General features: G+C 39.0%; 1 protein-coding gene and 1 non-coding gene across 8 annotated transcripts in view; both read left to right on the forward strand.

Annotated features, from left to right (window-relative positions):
* The window catches only part of EPB41L5 (erythrocyte membrane protein band 4.1 like 5), a 142,229-nt gene that overhangs the window by 91,781 nt on the left and 30,168 nt on the right, over positions 1 to 20,280 (forward strand). For all 7 annotated transcript variants that reach the window (XM_027099168.1, XM_027099171.1, XM_027099170.1 and 4 more), the window contains 2 exons: positions 17,032 to 17,183; positions 19,269 to 19,366. In XM_027099168.1, coding sequence (XP_026954969.1) covers positions 17,032 to 17,183; positions 19,269 to 19,366 — 250 coding nt within the window. The remainder of the gene's footprint in view (positions 1 to 17,031; positions 17,184 to 19,268; positions 19,367 to 20,280) is intronic.
* On the forward strand, positions 12,060 to 12,200 carry LOC113616041 (U4 spliceosomal RNA). The gene has a single exon (XR_003431195.1). It is a non-coding gene; the product is annotated as a U4 spliceosomal RNA (small nuclear RNA).

Consider the following 20,280-nt stretch of genomic DNA (forward strand, 5'->3'; position numbering starts at 1 on the left):
TAGGACTAGGACATAGATCTCTTTTTTTTTTGGTACATTTTGATTGATTTCTTTCATTTTATCTACAACCATACCAGTTCTTATATCACCGATACTCAGACTTTTGTCGCAAGAAAAAAATGAGCAGATACTGCTCCCAATATACTAACATTTTACGCCAAGTAGAAGCTGAGTGGTTGGTTCACCATATCACGTATCACACCAGGCAGGGTGTTTCAGTCTCAGTCACTGCGGATGAAACCCTCTGTAGAGGAGAATCTGCCAACTGCATCTCAAATGTGTGTGAACGACAGATTTTCCCTGCCTGACATTAATGAACTGCAGATGGTAAATAGTTTTTTTCCCTTTAAAAAGTGGGTTTATTTCTCAGTCTGTTAAAATGGCAAATGCCCAAAACAAGCACACAGCTCCCTGCCACTGCAGGCTTGCCAAACTCTTTGTTCTTAAATAATCTTAAATATAACTTCCCTTTGCAGAGTTAATACTCTTAACAATAGTAGCTAGCATTTAATGCTTGGAGAATCAAATTGATTTTGTCCATGATGCCATGATTATAATTTCTAAGTGAAAAATATTATCAGTCCTGATAGGAACTCTCAAATAGAAGATTTGGAGCTGCATTCCTTTTGTCTCCCTGAAAGATAGATAGATAGACAGGCCAGCAATTATATAATGGATATGGATATAGGGGATAAAAGAAAAAGGGGCAGAAACTGATGTCACATAGAGCCATAGTGGGTAGGCAGCTGGGGACCAATGTACCTGTGTGACAAGAAAGAATGAACAAGGGGAGAAACAATAGTTAAACTGCTCAATTAGAAGTGCTGGCAAGAACAGCTTGGGGAAGGCAGCCTGCCTGTGTCCTTTTTTTTTGAATTTTTGAATTTTATTTTATTTTTGTATACAGCAGGATCTTATTAGTTATCCACTTTATACATATTAGTATATATATGTCAATCCCAATCTCCCAGTTCATCACACCACCACCCCTCCCCCGCCACTTTTCCCCCTTGGTGTCCATACGTTTGTTGTCTCTACATCTGTGTCTCTATTTCTGCGCTGCAAACCGGTTCATCTGTGCCATTTCTCTAGGTTCCACATATATGTGTTAATATACGATATTTGTTTTTCTCTTTCTGACTTAACTTCACTCTGTATGACAGTCTATAGATCCATCCACTTCTCTACAAATGACCCAATTTCATTCCTTTTTATGGCTGAGTAATATTCCATTGTATATATGTACCACATCTTCTTTATCCAGTCATCTGTCGATGGGCATTTAGGTTGCTTCCATGACCTGACTATTGTAAATAGTGCTGCAGTGAACATTGGGGTGCATGTGTCTTTTTGAATTATGTTTTTTTCTGGGTATATGCCCAATAGTGGGATTGCTGGGTCATATGGTAATTCTACTTTTAGTTTTCTAAGGAACCTCCATACTGTTCTCCATAGAAGCTGTATCACTTTACATTCCCACCAACAGTGCATGAGGGTTCCCTTTTCTCCACACCCTCTCCAGCATTTGTTGTTTGTGGATTTTCTGATGGTGCCCATTCTAACTGGCGTGAGGTGATACCTCATTGTAGTTTTGATTTGCATTTCTCTAATAATTAGTGATGTTGAGCAGCTTTTCATGTGCTTCTTGGCCATCTGGATGTCTTCTTTGGAGAAATGTCTATTTAGGTCTTCTGCCCATATTTGGATTGGGTTGTTTGTTTTTTTAATATTGAGCTGCTTGAGCTGTTCATATATTTTGGAAATTAATCCTTTGTCCATTGATTCGTTTGCAAATATTTTCTCCCATTCTGAGGGTTGTCTTTTCATCTTGTTTGTAGCTTGCTTTGCAAAAAGCTTTGAAGTTTCTTTAGGTCCCATTTGTTTATTTTTGTTTTTATTTCTATTACTCTAGGAGGTGGATCAAAAAAGATCTTGCTGTGATTTATGTCAGAGAGTGTTCTTCCTATGTTTTCCACTAACAGTTTTATAGTGTCCAGTCTTACATTTAGGCCTTTAATCCATTTTGAGTTTATTCTTGTGTATGGTGTTAGGGAGTGTTCTAATTTCATTCTTTTACATGTAGCTGTCCAGTTTTCCCAGCACCACTTATTGAAGAGACTGTCTGTTCTCCATTGTATATCCTTGCCGCCGTTGTCGTAGATTAGTTGACCATATGTGCGTGGGTTTATCTCTGGGCTTTCTATCCTATTCTATTGATCTATATTTCTGTTTTTGTGCCAATACCATATTGTCTTGATTACTGTTGCTTTGTAGTATAGTCTGAAGTCAGGGAATATAATTCCTCCCGCTCCGTTTTTTTCCCTCAAAACTACTTTGGCTATTCGGGGTCTCTTGTGTCTCCACACAAATTTTAAGATTTTTTGTTCTAGTTCTGTAAAAAATGCCATTGGTAATTTGATCGGGATTGCGTTGAATCTGTAGATTGCTTTGGGTAGTATAGTCATTTTCACAATATTGATTCTTCCAATCCAAGAACATGGTATATCTCTGCATCTGTTGGTATCATCTTTAATTTCTTTCATCAGTGTCTTATAGTTTTCTGCACACAGGTCTTTTGTCTCCCTAGGTAGGTTTATTCCTATGTACTTTTACTCTTTTTGTTGCAATGGTAAATGGGAATGTTTCCTTAATTTCTCTTTCAGATTTTTCATCATTAGCATGTAGGAATGCAAGAGATTTCTGTGCATTAATTTTGTATCCTGCAACTTTACCAAATTCATTGATTAGCTCTAGTAGTTTTCTGGTGGCATCTTTAGGATTCTCTATCTATAGTATGTCATCTGCAAACAGTGACGGTTTTACCTCTTCTTTTCCAATTTATATTCTTTTTATTTCTTTTACTTCTGATTGCCGTGGGTAGGACTTCCAAAACTATGTTGAATAATAGTGGGGAGAGTGGACATCCTTGTCTTGTTCCTGATCTTAGAGGAAGTGCTTTCAGTTTTTCACCATTGAGAATGATGTTTGCTGTCGGTTTGTCATACATGGGCTTTATTATGTTGAGGTAGGTTTCCTCTGTGCCCACTTTCTGGAGAGTTTTTATCATAAATGGGTTTTGAATTTTGTCAAAAGCTTTTTCTTCATCTATTGAGATGATCATATGGTTTTTCTCCTTCAATTTGTTAATATGGTGTATCACATTGATTGATTTTCGTATACTGAAGAATCCTTGCATCCCTGGGATAAACCCCACCTGATCATGGTGTATGATCCTTTTAACGTGTTGTTGGATTCTGTTTGGTAGTATTTTGTTGAGGATTTTTGCATCTATATTCATCAGTGATATTGATCTGTTATTTTCTTTTTTGGTAGTACCTTTGTCTGATTTTGGTATCAGGGTGATGGTGGCCTCATAGAATGAGTTTGGGAGTGTTCGTTCCTCTGCAGTTTTTTGGAAGAGTTTGAGAAGGATGGGTGTTAGCTCTTCTACTAAATGTGTGATAGAATTCACCTGTGAAGCCATCTGGTCCTGGACTTTTTGTTTGTTGGAAGATTTTTAATCACAGTTTCAATTTAATTACTTGTGATTGGTCTGTTTATATTTTCTATTTCTTCCAGGTTCAGTCTTGGAAAGTTATACCTTTCTAAGAATTTGTCCATTTCTTCCAGGTTGTCCATTTTATTGGCATATTGTTGCTTGTAGTAGTCTCTTAGGATGCTTTGTATTTCTGCGGTGTCTGTTGTAGCTTCTCCTTTTTCATTTCTAATTTTATTGATTTGAGTCCTCTCCCTCTTTTTCTTGATGAGTTTGGCTAATGGTTTATCAATTTTGTTTATCTTCTCAAAGAACCAGCTTTTAGTTTTATTGATCTTTGCTATTGTTTTCTGTTTCTATTTCATTTATTTCTGCTCCGATCTTTATGACTTCTTTCCTTCTACTAACTTTGGGTTTTGTTTGTTCTTCTTTCTCTAGTTCCTTTAGGATTAACGTTAGATTGTTTACTTGAGATTTTTCTTGTTTCTTGAGGTAGGCTTGTGTAGCTATCAACTTCCCTCTTAGAACTGCTTTTGCTGCATCCCATAGGTTTTGGGTCGTCGTGTTTTCGTTGTCATTTGTCTCTAGGTATTTTTTGATTTCCTCTTTGATTTCTTCAGTGGTCTCTTGGTTATTTAGTAATGTATTGTTTAGCCTCCATGTGTGTGTGTTTTTTACGTTTTTTTTTCCCTGTGATAGATTTCTAATCTCATAGCACTGTGGTCAGAAAAGATGCTTGATGTGATTTCAGTTTTCTTAAATTTACTGAGGCTTGATTTGTGATCCAAGATGTGATCAATCCTGGAGAATGTTCCATGTGCACTTGAGAAAAAAGTGTAATCTGCTTTTTTTGGTTGGAATGTCCTATAAATATCAATTAAATCTATCTGGTCTGTTGTGTCATTTAAAGCTTGTGTTTCCTTATTAATTTTCTGTTTGGATGATCTGTCCATTGGTGTAAGTGAGGTGTTAAAGTCCCCCACTATTGTTGTGTTACTATTGATTTTCCCTTTTATAGCTGTTAGCAGTTGTGTTATGTATTGAGGTGCTCCTATGTTGGGTGCATATATATTTATAATTGTTATATCTTCTTCTTGGATTGATCCTTTGATCATTATATAGTGTCCTTCCTTGTCTCTGGTAACATTCTTTATTTTAAAATCTATTTTATCTGATATGAGTATTGCTACTCCAGCTTTCTTTTGATTTCCATTTGCATGGAATATCTTTTTCCATCCCCTCACTTTCAGTCTGTATGTGTCCCTAGGGGTCTGAAGTGGGTCCCTATATATATATGGGTCTTGTTTTTGTATCCATTCAGTGAGCCTGTGTCTTTTGGTTGGCGCATTTAATCCATTCACGTTTAAGGTAATTATCGCTATGTATGTCCCTATTACTCTTCTCTTAATTGTTATGGTTTGTTTTTTTTTTGTAGGTCCTTTTCTTCTCTTGTGTTTCCCACTTAGAGAAGTTCCTTTAGCATTTGTTGTAGAGCTGAATTCTTTTAGCTTTTGCTTGTCTGTAAAGCTTTTGATTTCTTCATCGAATCTGAATGAGATCCTTGCCTGGTAGAGTAATCTTTGTTGTAGGTTCTTCCCTTTCATCAGTTTAAATATGTCATGCCACTCCCTTCTGGCTTGTAGAGTTTCTGCTGAGAAATAGCTGTTAACCTTATGGGAGTTCCCTTGTATGTTATTTGTCGTTTTTCCCTTGCTGCTTTCAATAATTTTTCTTTGTCTTTAATTTTTGCCAGTTTGATTACTGTGTGTCTCAGCGTGTTTCTTGTTGGGTTTATCCTGCCTGGGACTCTCTGTGCTTCCTGGACTTGTGTGGCTGTTTCCTTTCCCATGTTAGGGAAGTTTTCGACTATAATCTCTTCAAATATTTTCTCAGGTCCTTTCTCTCTCTCTTCTCCTTCTAGGACCCCTATAATGCGAATGTTGTTGCGTTTAATGTTGTCCCAGAGGTCTCTTAGGCTGTCTTCATTTCTTTTCATTCTTTTTTCTTTATTCTGTTCTGCAGCAGTGAATTCCACCATTCTGTCTTCCAGGTCACCTATCTGTTCTTCTGCCTCAGTTATTCTGCTATTGATTCCTTCTAGTATAGGTTTCTTTTCAGTTATTATATTGTTCATCTCTGTTTGTTTGTTCTTTAATTCTTCTAGGTCTTTGTTTCACATTTCTTGCATCTTCTTAATCTTTGCCTCCATTCTTTTTCCGAGGTCCTGGATCCTCTTCACTATCATTATTCTTTTTCTGGAAGGTTGCCTATCTCCACTTCATTTAGTTGTTTTTCTGGGGTTTTATCTTGTTCCTTCATCTGGTACATAGCCTTCTGCCTTTTCATCTTGTCTATCTTTCTGTGAATGTGGTTTTTGTTCCACAGGCTGCAGGATTGTAATTCTTCTTCCTTCTGCTGTCTGCCCTCTCTTTATTTTTTTTAATTTATATTTTATTGAAGTATAGTTGAATTACAGTGTTGTGTTAATTTTTGCTGTACAGCAGTGTGACTCATGTATATATATATATATATATATATACACACACACATATATGTATGTGTGTACACACACACACACACATTCTTTCATATTCTTTTCCATTGTGGTTTATCACAGGATATTGAATATAATTCCCTGTGCTCTACTGTAGAACCTTGTTGTTTATCTGTTCTCTGTATAATAGTAGTTTGCATCTGTCAACCCCAAACTCCCAGTCCAACCCTCTCCTCCGCCCCGACCTTGGCAACCACCAGTCTGTTCTCTATGGGACACAGATCTCTTGACTAACAAGGAAGTGTTCTTTTTTGGTTCTTACTATTCCTTTTAACAGTTTTCAAAATAATTTCTTTCTTATTTGGGTCCCAGACACAGGGTATATAATTAAAATATGGCCTTCATTCCTGTAGGAAAGCATGGAGCAGAGGCATTTTCTTTCCTTCTCCCTAACTCGGTGTGTCTGCGACCTTTGAGCTTTGCCACAGCAGATGAATTGTGTCGAAAGTTAAAGCAGAACACACTGGGCTTCTAGATGGCATTGTGTCTTAATTTCATTTCCCTGTTGGTCCTTGAATGGGTGGGGGTGAGCGGTGGGCTCTTGTGCCTTGATCTTGTGTCTTGTAACTGTTGGACTAGATGTTACTTTCTGGTTTTGATACCCTAAATGTGAGTACGATTTTTAAAGCAAGTTTAGGTTTTACTTTTACATACTTTAAAATATTTTTACATATTATGAAATTCACTTACTGTCATTCCATGATTTTTAGAAATCTATAACATCATACAGTAGTCACCACAATCTAGTTTTAGAACATTTTCGTCATCCCCAAAAGTTCAGTCTTTGTAAATTCGACTTTCCTATACATTTTATATGAATGGAGTCACACAGTATACAAGGTTTCACGTCTGGCTTCTTTCACCTAGCAGAATGTTTTAGAGGTTCGTCCAAGTATCCTAGTGTGCTCCTTTCAGTTGCTGAATAGCAAGACAGTTTATGGATATAGCACATTTTGTTTATTCATTCACCAGTTGTTGGACATTTGCAGTGTTTCCGTGTTCTGGCTCTGAATAATGTTATGGATATTCCTGTTCATGTCTCAGTGTGGACGTAAGGTACGGGTTCTCTTGGATAGACTCCTAGGGGGAAAATTGCTGGGTTGCGTGGTGAACTTACATTTTAACTTTCCGCGAAATTGGCAGACTGGTTTCCAGAGCGGAAATAACGAGTGTTCCAGGTCCCCACACCCTCTCCAACGCTTGTTATTTTCTGCCTTTTTGATGATAGCTGTTGTAGAGGGTGAATAACGGGATTTCATTGCGGGTTTGAGTTGCATTTTCCTGAGGGCTAGTGATATTGAGCATCTTTTCATGTGCTTGTCAGCTATTTATAGATCGTTTCTGGAGATGTGTCTATTTGGACCTTTTGCCCATTTTTATGTGGGTTGTCTTTTTAACATTGAGAGTTCTTTGTGTAGTTTGGAAACCAGTCCCTTATCAACGCATGATTTGCAAAAATGTTCTCTTAATCTGTGACTTCTCTTTTCGGGTGTTTTTTTTTGTTTGTTTTTTTTTTTGCCGTACTCGGGCCTCTCACTGCTGTGGTCTCTCGTGTTGTGGAGCACAGGCTCCGGACGCACAGGCTCAGCGGCCATGGCTCACGGGCCCAGCCACTCCGCAGCATGCGGGATCCTCCCGGACCAGGGCACGAACCCGCGTCCCCTGCATCGGCAGGTGGACTCTCAACCACTGCGCCACCAGGGAAGCCCTCTTTTCATTTTCATATTAGTGTTTTTTAGAAGCTCAGGCATTTCATTGTGATGTAGTCCAACTTACCAACTTTTTATTTTATGGATGGTACCTTTGGTATCATATCTCAGAACATTTTGCCAACCCAAAATCACAGAGATTTCTTTCCCCCATGTTTTCTTCAAATACTTATAGTTTTAGCTGTTAACGTTTCAGTCTATTATTCATTTTTTAAAATATTTATTTATTTATTTATTTCATTTTTGGCTGCATCACGTCCTAGTTTTGGCATGCGAGATCTTCATTGAGACATGTGGGATCTTTTGTTGTGGTGCACAGGCTCTTCGTTGTAGTGTGTGGGCTTCTCTCTAGTTGTGGCATGCAGGTTTTCTCTCTCTAGTTGTGGCATGCGGGTTCCAGAGCGCGTGGGCTCTGTACTTTGCTGCACACGGGCTCTAGTTGAGGCACGTGAGCTCAGTAGTAGTGGCGCGCCAGCTTAGTTGCCCCGCGGCATGTGGGATCTTAGTTCCCTAACCAGGGATCGAACCCATGTCCCTGCATTGGAAGGCACATTGTTTACCACTGGACCACCAGGGAAGTCCCTGTTATTCATTTTGATTTCACTTTTATGTATGGTGTAAGGTTAGCATCTAAATTCATATTTTTGCATGTATTTCTAGTTGTCTAGCCACCGTTTGTTGAAAGTCTATCCTTTTTTCCGTTGGTTTGTTTTGGCAAAAATCAACCATAAACGTAAGGAATTCTGGACTCTCAATTTTGTTCTTTTGATTTACCTAACTATTTTTGTGCCAATACCACACTGTCCTGATTACTGTGGCTTTATAGCAAGGTTTGAAATCAGGTAGCATGTATCCTCCAACTTTGTTCTTTTTCAGAATGCATTTGGGTATTCTAGCTCCTTTGAATTTTATATAAATTTTAGGATTTGTTTGTCCATTTCTACAAAAAAGCCTGCTGGGATTTTGATAGTGAATGCATTGAATTTATAGATCAGTTTGTGTAGGATTGTCATCTTGACAATATTAAGTGTTCAGCCCATGAACGTGAAACGTCTTGCCACTTATTTAGATCTCCTTTATTTATTATAGTTTTAACTGTACAAGTCCTGCATATCCTTTATTAAATTTATTCCTGTTGCTATTCTTTTTTCTTAAATATTTATTTTGTTTATTTTTTTCTTTGACTGCATCGGGTCTTAGTTGCGGCATGTGAGGTCTTCATTGAGACACGTGGGATCTTTTGTTGCAGCACAGGCTCTGTTCTGGCGTACAGGTTTTCTCTCAGTAGTTGTGGCATGTGGGCTTAGTTGCCCCACCGCATGTGGGATCTTAGTTCACCGACCAGGGATTGAACCTGTGTCCCCTGCATTGGAAGGAGGATTCTTTACCCCACTGAACCACCAGGAAATTCCCCTGTTGTTATTCTTTTTGATGCTATTGTGAATGGAATTGTTTTAATGTCAGTTTTCTGTTACTTGTTGCTAGTGTATAGGTATAATTGATTTTTGCACCTGCAACCTTGCTGAACTCGTTTATTACTTTCTAGTAGCATTTTGTGGATTCCATTGGCTTTTCTATGTATAGAATTCTATCATCTGCACATAAAAACCTCTTCCTTTCTAATTTGGGCCCTTAATTTACTTTTCTGTTCTTTGCCTTTTTTTTCTTATTGCACTTTTTAGAACCTCCAGTATATTGTTGAATAGAAGTGGTCAGGGTGGACATCCTTGTTATGTTTCTGACTTAGAGAAGAAAGAATTCAGTCATCCATCATTAAATATGATGTTCACTGTTGATTTTTTTGTAGATTCCCTTTATCAGATTGAAGATGTTCCATCTATTCTTTGTTGAGAGTTTTTGCCATGAGTTTTGTTGGATTTTGTCAAATGCTTTTCCCGTATCTATTGAGATGATCATGTTTTCTTTTATTAAAATGTAGTATTACATTAATTGATTTTGAAACATTAAACCAACTTTGCATTCCTATGATAAATCCCACCTGGTCATGGTGGACAGTCCTTTTTATTTCTTGCTTGATTTTTTGTTATGTGTTTGGAATGGCTCCAGTATCGGGGTAATACTGGGCTCATAGAATGAGTTGGAGAATGTTGCCTTTCCTCTATTTGTGAAATAGTTTGTTGAAGATTGGAATTATTTCTTCTTTTAAATATTTGATAGAATTTACCAGGGAGGTCCTCTGGGCCTGAGCTTCTCTTTGTGAGAAGATTTTTAATTACTGATTCAATTTCTTTACTTTTCTGTGTCTATTCAGATTTTCTGTTTTCCTAGTGAGCTTTGGTAGTTTGTGTCTTTCAAGAAATTTTTACATATCATCTAAGTCATTGAATTTATTGGCATAAAGTTAATAATATTCTCTTATACCATATTAGCATCTGTAATGTCTGTAGTGATGTCACTCTTCCGACTCTTGATATTGTAAATATGTATTCTCTCTTTTTATCAGTCTAGCTAGAAGTTATTAATTATATTGAGCTTCTCAAAGAACTAGCTCTCAGTTTAATTCATTTTTTCTATTATTTTTCCCTTTTATCTTTATTATTTCCTGCCTTCCACTTCCTTTGCATTTAATTTGCTCTTTTTCTAGTTTATCAAGGTATAAGCTGAGGTCATTGATTTGAAAACTTTCTTCTTTCCTAATATGGATGTGTTTCTTTTTTTTTGTGGTACGCGGGCCTCTCACTGCTGTGGCCTCTCCCGTTGCGGAGCACAGGCTCCAGACGCACAGGCCCAGCGGCCATGGCCCATGGGCCCAGCCGCTCCGCAGCATGTGGGATCCTCCCAGACCAGGGCACGAACCTGTGTCCCCTGCATCAGCAGGCGGACTCTCAGCCACTGCGCCACCAGGGAAGCCCCATAATATAGATGTTTAATGTAATAAGTATTCCTCTAACTGTTGCTTTAGTGGCATCCTACAAATTTGGATATGTTGTGCTTTCGTTTTCATAGTTCAAAATTCTTTTCTAAATTTCCTTTTCATATCTTTTTTTTTAAAATAAATTTATTTTTATTTTTGGGGGGCTGCGTTGGGTCTTCATTGCTGCGCGCGGGCTTTCTCTAGTTGCGGTGAGCAGGGGGCTACTCTTCATTGTGGTGCGCAGTCTTCTCATTGCAGTGACTTCTCTTGTTGTGGAGCATGGGCTCCAGGCGCATGGGCTTCAGTAGTTGTGCCACTCGGGCTCAGTAGTTGTGGCACGCAGGCTCAGTAGTTGTGGCAACACTGATGAAAGGTAATAATAATTAAAAATTGGGGGTTTTTTAATTAATTAATTATTATTTTTTTGGCTGCGTTGGGTCTTCATTGCTGCACGCGGGCTTTCTCTAGTTGCGGCGAGCGGGGGCTTCTCTTGTTGCGGTGCACGGGCTTTAGTAGTTGTGGCACGCAGGCTCAGTAGTTGTGGCTTGCGGGCTCTAGAGCGCAGGCTCAGTAGTTGTGGCACATGGGCTTAGTTACTCCACGGCATGTGGGATCTCCCCAGACCAGGGCTTGAACCCGTGTCCCCTGCATTGGCAGGTGGATTCTTAACCACTGCACCACTGGGGAAGTCCCTCATATGTTTTTTGATCCATGGGTTATTTAGAAGTGCATTACATAGTTTCCAAACATTTGGGGATTTTCCGAGGAGCTTTCTGTTTTGGATTTCTAATTTAATTATGTTCTGGTCAAAGAACACACATGTTTTGTATGATTTGAGTCCTTTTGAATTTATTGACTCTGTTTTATGGCCCAGAATATTGTCTGAGTGATTATTCTGTATGCACTTGAGAAGAACATGTGTTTTGATGTTTTGATGGAGTATTCTCTGAATGTCAATTAGGTAAAGTTGGTGGTTAGTGCTGTTCAAATCTACTGTACCCTTGCTGATTTTCTGTTCTGGCACTTATTGAAAGAAGGGTATTGAAATCTCCAACCATAATTGATCTATTACTCTTTGCAGTTCTTTCAGTTTTGGCTTCATGTATTTTGAAGCTCTGTCATTAAGTTCATAAATATTTAGGAATGTTATATTCTCTTGATTAAATGACCCCCTTATCCTTATGAAATGATCATCTTCATTTTAAGTACTATTCTTTGCTCTGAACTCTACTTCGATATCAGTATATTCACTGTAGCTTTCTTTTGACAAGTGTTAGCATGGTATATCTTTTTCTATTTTTATTTTTAATCTTTGTTAATTTGTTTCTTCATATTTAAATTGTGTTTCATGTATGCAGCACATAATTCAGTTTTGCTTTTTAAATCTTAACTGACAGTCTCTGTGTCTGAAAATTGGTATGTTTCAGCTTTGCACAGTGGCAGTATTATAGCCAATGAGGTTTATCCGAGGCATGATTATTGTTAATTGAAAACTCTTCCGAATACCCTGCCATGATGACTTGAAATACAGTCAGCATTGGCAATTTTTGACAGTCTCTACAGAGACTGAATTTTTTTTTAAATGGTATGTTTATACTACTTCCTTTTAATATGATTATTGATATGATTGTGTCTGTCATCCTGCTGTTTGTTTCCTATTTGTCCCATATGTTTCTTGTTCCCATCTTCCTCTCTTTCTTTTTTTCATTAATCAGGTGTTTTTTTTAAAATTCCATTTATATCCTCTTCTTACTCCTTAGCTATAACTCTTTGGATTTTTTTTTTCACTTTAATTGTTACTTTAGCCTGTACAACTTTCGCTTATCACAGTCTGCTTTCACGGGATATTATACCATTTCATGTGTCGTATAAGAACTTTACAGTAGTGTACTTCCATTTCTCCCCTCCCAGGCTTTGTACTGTCATTTGTCAAGCATTTTATTTCCATCTGTGTTTTATACCCCACAATACATTGTTTGTTTTACTTCTGCCTGTAGGTCTTCCTTTAGCAGTTTTTAGTGCTGGTCTTTTTGTCATGAATTCCTTTTATTTGTCTTTCTTTTTTTCTTTATTAAGATATAATTCACATACCATACCATTTACGTATTCAAAGTGGACAATTCAGTGTTTTTAGCACACTGATAGAATTGTGCCACCTTTATTACAGTTTTACTTTAGAATAGTTTTACCCCTCCCCCAAAGAAACCCCATCCCCATTATTAGTTGTTCTGCTCCTCCCCTGTTCACACTTTTGGTGAGGGAGGGATCCCCCACCCTAAATACTACAAGATGGCCAACACACAACGCCCAGCCCTGGACAGGTGAGACAAACAGCAGTTTATTAGACACATACTCATGGCTCAGGGGAGGAGGAAACCCCACAAGAACGGGGCCTCGGACGTGTTGCGCTTGGGAGCAGAGTGGACAAACATGGACTTTGGGAGGCGGGCTTTATAGGGACATTGAGAATGAGCCACCCTGGTTCCCATGAGGGGACGTGATTGGCTCGTCTGAACAGTTTCACGGGCTGGCAGAGAAGTGAAGCTTGTGGGATTAGGAACTTGGTAGGATGGGGCTGGTACAGTTGAGGGGAACCTTTTTCACTGGGAGGGCATATCTGGTGAGAGCCGGGAAACTCATGGTGGTTGGGCCTTTGGGGCCCCATGAGGCTCAGGGATGTGCAGGCAGCCCGTACTGTTGAATCTTAACTTCAGACCTTACACCACAGCAGTCAGTCCCCTTTCTTCTCCAGCCCCTGGCAACCACAGATCTACTTTCTGCGTCTGTGGATTTGTCTCTTCTGGACATTTCATACAGATGGACTCATACGATATGTGGTATTTTGTGTCTGGCTTTTTCCCCTTAGCATTATGTTTTCAAGGGTCCTAGCATGTATCAGTACTTCACTCCTTTTATTGCTGGTTATTATGCCACTCTGTGGATTTACCACATTTTATTCATCTATTCCTCAGTTGATGGGCATTTGGGTTGTTTCCATGTTTTTGGCTGTTATGAATAATGGTGCCATGAACATTTGTGTATACATTTTTGTGTGGATGTTTGTTTTCACTTTTATTTGGTATATACATAGATTTTCCTTTATTTTTGAAAGCTTTTTGGCTGGATATAAAATTTGGGTTGATACGCTTTTTTCTTTCAGCGCTTTTAAGATACTCCTCCACTGTCCTCTAGTTTGCATTATTTCTGATAAGAAATCTGCTGTCATCCTTTTTTCTTTTTTAAACTTTTTATTTTATATTGGAATATAGCTGATTAACAATGTTGTGATAGTTTCAGGTGCACAGCAAGCAACTCAGCCATACATATACATGTATCCATTCTCCCCCCAAAGTCCCCTTCCATCCAGGCTACCACATAACATTGATCAGAGTTCCCTGTGCTATACAGTGGGTCCTTGTTGGTTATCCATTTTAAATATAGCAGTGTGTACACGTCAGTCCCATACTCCCTAACTGTCTCTTCCCCCTGTCCTTCCGCCCTGGTAACCTCCCTTTATTCTCCAAATCTGTGAGTCTCTTTCTGTTTTTGTAAATAAGTTCATTTGTATCATTTCTTTTTAGATTCTAAATATAAGGGGTATCATACGATATTTCTCTTTCTCTGTCTGACTTACTTCACTCAGTATGACAATCTCTAGGTCCATCCATGTTGCTGCAAATGGCATTATTTCATTCTTTTTAATGGCTGAGTAATACTCCATTGTATATATGTACATCTTCTTTATCCACTCCTCTGCTGATGGATATTTAAGTTTCTTCCATGTATTAGCTGTTGTAAACAGTGCTGCAGTGAACATTGGGGTGCATGTATCCTTTCAGACCACATTTTTTTCTGGATATATTCCCAGGAGTGGAATTGCTGGGTCGTATGGTAGTTCTCCATAGTGGCTGTATCAATTTGCATTCCCACCAGCAGCGCAAGAGGGTTCCCTTTTCTCCACACCCTCTCCAGCATTTATATTGTTTGTGGATTTTTTGATGACAGCCATTTTGACTGGTGTGAGGTGATACCTCATTGTAGTTTTGATTTGCATTTCTCTAATAATTAGCGATGTTGAACATCTTTTCATGTGCCTCTTGGCCATCTGTGTGTCTTCTTTGGAGAAGTGTCTATTTAGGTCTTCTGCCCATTTTTTGATTGGGTTGTTTTTTTTTTGATGATATTAAGCCTCTTGAGATGTTTGTAAATTTTGGAGACTAATCCCTTTTTGGTCACATCATTTGCAAATATTTTCTCCCAACCTGTGGGTTATCTTTTCATTTTGTTTATGGTTTCCTTTGCTGTGCAAAAGCTTTTGAGTTTAATTAGGTTCCATTTATTTATTTTTGTTTTTATTTCCATCACTCTGGGAGACAGATCAAAAAAGATATTGCTGTGATTTATGTCAGAGAGTGTTCTGCCTATGTTTTCCTCTAGGAGTTTTATAGTGTCCAGTCTCACATTTAGGTCTTTTATCCGTTTTGAGCTTATTTTTGTGTATGGTGTTAAAGAATTATCTAATTTCAGTTTTGTACATGTAGCTGTCCAGTTTTCCCAGCACTATTTGTTGAAGAAACTGTCTTTCCACCATTGTGTACTCTTGCCTCCTTTGTTTTAGGTTAATTGACCATATGGTTTATTTCTGGGCTTTCTATCCTGTTCCCTTGATCTATATTTCTGTTTTTATACCAGTACCATACTGTTTTGATGACTATAGCTTTGTAGTATAGTCTGAAGTCAGGGACCCTGATTCTTCCAGCTTCGTTTTTCTTTCTCAAGATTGCTTTAACCTTATGGACACCAAGGGGGGAAAGCGGGGTGGGGGTGGTGGTGGTGGTGGTGGGATGAATTGAGAGATTGGGATTGACATGTATACACTAATATATATAAAATAGGTTAATAATAAAAAAATAAAATAAAAGATTGCTTTGGCTTGCTGTCATCCTTATCTTACTCCTTTGAACATACAATGTTTTGGCTGCTTTTAAGTTTTTCTTTTCATCATTGGCTTTAAACAGTGTGGTTACGATATGCTTTGGTGTAGTTTTCTTCATGTTTCTTGTGTTTTGGGTTTCCTGAAATTCTTGGATCTGTGGGTTTATAGTTTTCATCGGATTTGTAAACACATCAGCCATTGTTTTCTTCAGATATTTGTTCTGTCCCACCTGCACTGTGGGACTCCAGTAGGTTGCTTGAAGTTGTCCCACAAAGAATAACTGACATTCTTTTAATTTGGCAGATTTCCTTTTTCCCTATGTCTTTTATTTTGGATAGTTTCTATTGCTATGCCATTAAGTTCAGTATCTTTTCTAAAATCTAATCTGCTGTCCGTCTCATCCAGTATATTTTTCACCTCAGATATTGTGGTTTCCATCTCTAGAAGTTTGGTTTGTGTCTTTTTTGTATCTTCTAGTTTCTGCTTACGTTTTGAGGATATGGAATGCAGTTACAATAACTATGTGTCTTTGTCTGCTAATTCTAGTATCTGTGTCAGTTTCTCTTGAGTGATTATTCTCTTTAGTATGAGACGTCTTTTTCTGCCTTCTTGCATTCCTGACAGTCTTTGACTGGGTGCCTGACATGTGAAATTTACTTTGTTGGATGCCAGATCATTTTGTCTTCCTCTCAGTCTTCTTGAGCTTTGTCTTGGGATGCAGCTAAGTTACTTGGAAGCAGTTTGATCCTTTCAGGTCTTTTATGATGTGTTAAGTGGGTTTGTTGCCATGGTCAGTCTGGGTTAATTATTCTGTGCTACAGAGGCAGGACCTTCCTAATACTAAATGCCCTTGAATTACATGTTTTTACATGCTGTCTGTGGAGGGGGCACTGTGGCCCAGTGTGAGTGCCACTAGTTCTTTCCCAGCCTCGGAGTTTCCTTACACATGTTCCCTGATCAGTGCTCTCCTGCATACTTGAGGGGGGCCTCTGCAGACCTGTAGGATGCTCTCCTTGCCGGGCTGCTCTCTTCTGTCTGGTAGCCTGTGCTGTGAACTCTGGCTTGCCTTGGTCTCCCTGCGCTGTCAGCCAAGGGAGGCCTCTGTGCTCTGCCACACTGCACTCTCTCTGCACCCCGGCCCAGGGACTCCCTCAGGTCAAGCACAGGGCTCCTCATTTGTTTTCCGAAGCTCAGGATCACTGCCTTCTGTTCTTTGAGGTCTTACTCTTGAAAATTGTTTGTTTTCCCCTTAGATTATTTCAGTTGGGAAGCTAAATTCAGTTCCTTTTACTCCATCTTGGATGGAAGAGAATCTACCCAGAGGGTTTTGACAGATGAATAAACTACTTGGGATCCAAACTATTAAATGAATTATTTTTCCAGCAGAGATTTTTGTTAGTATTTAAAATTCTTTTCCTGATAAACTTCTTGGTTTAATTAAGTTTTCTGTTACCTTTATAGCTTGCCTCTGAAGATTGATTTGCTAGATAGTCCAGACTTACTGGAAACAACCATTGATGATGTAGTTGGGGCACCTGACACCATGGCCATGTCCCAAGCCCCAGGTGAAGTGAGCACAGCCACCAGGCAGGCTGGATTAGAGGGGCTGGAAGGTGAGTGAGGAGTAACTAAACGTTCTGTGTAACATCACTGGCATCGCCCTAGTCTGCCCGCCTTTGAAATGAGCTTAAACAGGCAGTTCCTCTAAGAATATTTTATGCAGTGGTTGGATTTGAAATGTTACTGTAGAATAGTTATGCCTTCTTGCCTTTTTGGCTTAAGGGTCCATTGAAATATTTAAGATCACATAATTGAGACCATTAAACATTTGTATCATTTATAAGTTCTTAAACATTTTTGAATTTTCAAATTTGCTTTTTACTTTGTTCCTTGAGTGAAAATTAATAGTAAAAAGTTTCCTTAGAGATCTAGGGCACAGGATTGAATGAATGTTTGGACATTCCATTAGTTCACAGATAGTATTTTGTTATTAATGAGGGCTGTTGTTGCCCAGACCCACAAAAATAAATAATCCAGAAAGAATGCTGCCTTCCTTAACTTTTTAGAAGGTTAAAAGGAAACAGTAAATTGCACATTGAAAATTTCTGTATACTTGGGAGTTTGATTTGATATTAAAGCATAAACTGTCTTCAAACAGGAGCTTTCTGTTGAATCTCAGTGTGTGTTCATTGAAAAGCAGCTTATGTTTATGTGGCTCTTGCCAATTTTGATTTCTGTTGCTAAAATTAAGACACTCTCTTTAAACAACTTATTGGAAATTGCCAGTGAGTATGCTGTTGTCTCTGAGGAGTGTAGAATACAGCAATAGTATTTAGTAATTTAGAAAGAAGCATTAATGAAAAGTTGCACAGTGCTTCTGCTTCATAGAACATGCTGAAGTACTGCTGGTAACTGGAATTAAAAATTTGTTCTGGGGCTTCCCTGGTGATGCAGTGGTTAAGAATCCGCCTGCCAGTGCAGGAGACACGGGTTCCAGGAAGATCCCACGTGCCGCGGAGTAACTAAGCCCGTGTGCCACAACTACTGAGCCTGCGCTCTAGAGCCCGCGAGGCACAGCTACTGAGCCCACGCGCCACAACTACTGAAGCCCACACGCCTGGAGCCAGTGCTCCGGAACAAGAGAAGCCACCGCAGTGAGAAGCCCGCGCACCGCAACGAAGAGTAGCCCCCGCACGCAGAAACGAAGACCCAGTGCAGCCAAAAATAAATAAATAAGTAAATTTATTTTAAAGAAGAATCACCTGGAGAATTTTTACAACTACCAATACCAGAAAACTACATTCAGAAATCTGATATCATTGTTCTAGGGTCAGCTCTGGGAATCAGTATTTCTTAAAAATTCCACATCTTATTCTAATGTGTAGCCAAGGGAAAGATGTACAGAATTAACTGATGGACACTTTGGGAAGATCCCTTTGACCAAGAGCAAATGATTTCATAGTTTTTCCCTCCCTTCTTCTACCTGACTATATAGAAATTATTAGGCATTCAACAGCTTCTTTGTCAAGTGGACAGTGTAAAATTTCAAACTCCCACCAAATTGGTCCCTGCAAAATAAGATTAATACAACTAACAGTTGTTAAATAGAACTCATTTAAAGCTAAATTGTCTTTAATGTATCATCTTTCAGTGGTTGGAGGATTTTATGTGCAATGTGTTTTGCATGTAGTGAAGCTAAAACGCTTGCCCTTCATCACACCTGACGTCACCAGTACGTAATAGGTTGAGTCAGCGAGTGCATAAATGTGTGTCCTCCATCAGTTTGCTCCACGTAAGTTTAGTTGTAGGCTGTGTGTAGTCAGGGCCAAGGAAAGGAAACAGCCGAGTGCTGAGCTTTGCAGCGGGGAGCTTGGGTTGTACCTAGGAAGGAAGGCCGTGTCACAGGTGCTCTGTGCCTTTTCCTCTACTCTCATGACTGAGCTTTCTTAGCCACACATGCCATGGGGATTCCACATCCAGCAGAGCAGACACAGGGTGATGTTGCTATTTAGGTTAGCTCTTAATCAAATTAATGGAGAGTTTCTTGGTGATGGAATATCTGTTCCGTAGTGATCTGGGTTATTACCTGTAATTGATGGTAACTGATGTTGAGGGGTGTGGAGAAAGCCTAAGTCTTCACCCTTACACGGCTGTGACAGCCTGTCAGACTAAGCGGCTGTTTTCCCGTTTTTTTCCAGCATTAAAAGATGTCTCAGAGAAGCTCAAACACCTTGAAATGGAAAGTGGTCCTTTGCCAGCCAGTCATCCCAACAGGGACGTTAACATCAGCAACCAGGTATTCAGAGTCCTCCTTTGTTTGCCTGTCACACAGCTCCAGACCTCTGAGAAATCATTTCCATCGAAAGCCTTTACTTTTTCTTTTCTTTCACTGGGAAATCTGTCTGTGCTGAACGCTTATAAACCTGTTTTACCATTTACAAAGGTGAAATTCGTGGATGTGCAGGAGGAAACATTGGCATCAACGTTAAGACCTATAAGGTCATCGCAAGTTTTTTTTAAACACAGTCAAAAGTGATATGGTTATTAAACTTTTATTTTTATTCAGCCCAGCCATCCCTGTTGAATGAATTTTGTTTTGGTTTGGTTTTAAAGAGGGAAGGGGAACATCTGACTTGCAGCTCTTTCATCCCTGGACCACTAGCTGGGATTCCTCAGAGACCAGGATGGAGCACAGAGTGATGTCCTTTCTTATGTAGCCATTGTGAAGATTGTCCTTTTGAATCCAAGTCTTTTTTTTCCCCTTCTATTATGTTTTTTCTTAGAAATGTCTTTTAGAAGCTGATTGAATTTCAGAAAGTCTTTCCTGTTTTTGACCCCTCAGTATTTTTCAATTATATTGGTCTGTTTCCTTCACATTGTTATTTTTTTCTGCTGACTCTGTAAGGTAGGGGAATGCGGGGTCAGAGACAGAAGGGTTAATTGAAAGCTTTAGATGCAAGCTTTAGATAGTTGACAATTAATCTGACAAAAATTTGGTGGAGGCCTGGAGTGATCATAAAGAAGAAAGAAGCCAGGTAAACCCTGGCTGGGTTGTGAAGGTGGGGAGCACACTTTGCTATAATGTAACTGAGCCTCTCAACCAGAGGCTCTATTAAATTCGTTGTGAAGCCTTGGGAAAATGAGTACAAATGTGGGTTTAAGATAGGACAGGGAGTAAGAGAGTGGGTTAGGTGAATGGTATGCCATCAA

Source organism: Aethalodelphis obliquidens, unplaced genomic scaffold (genome assembly GCF_003676395.1).
Source record: "Aethalodelphis obliquidens isolate GAN/ISIS:26980383/991018 unplaced genomic scaffold, ASM367639v1 scaffold129, whole genome shotgun sequence".
Lineage (NCBI taxonomy): Eukaryota > Metazoa > Chordata > Mammalia > Artiodactyla > Delphinidae > Aethalodelphis > Aethalodelphis obliquidens.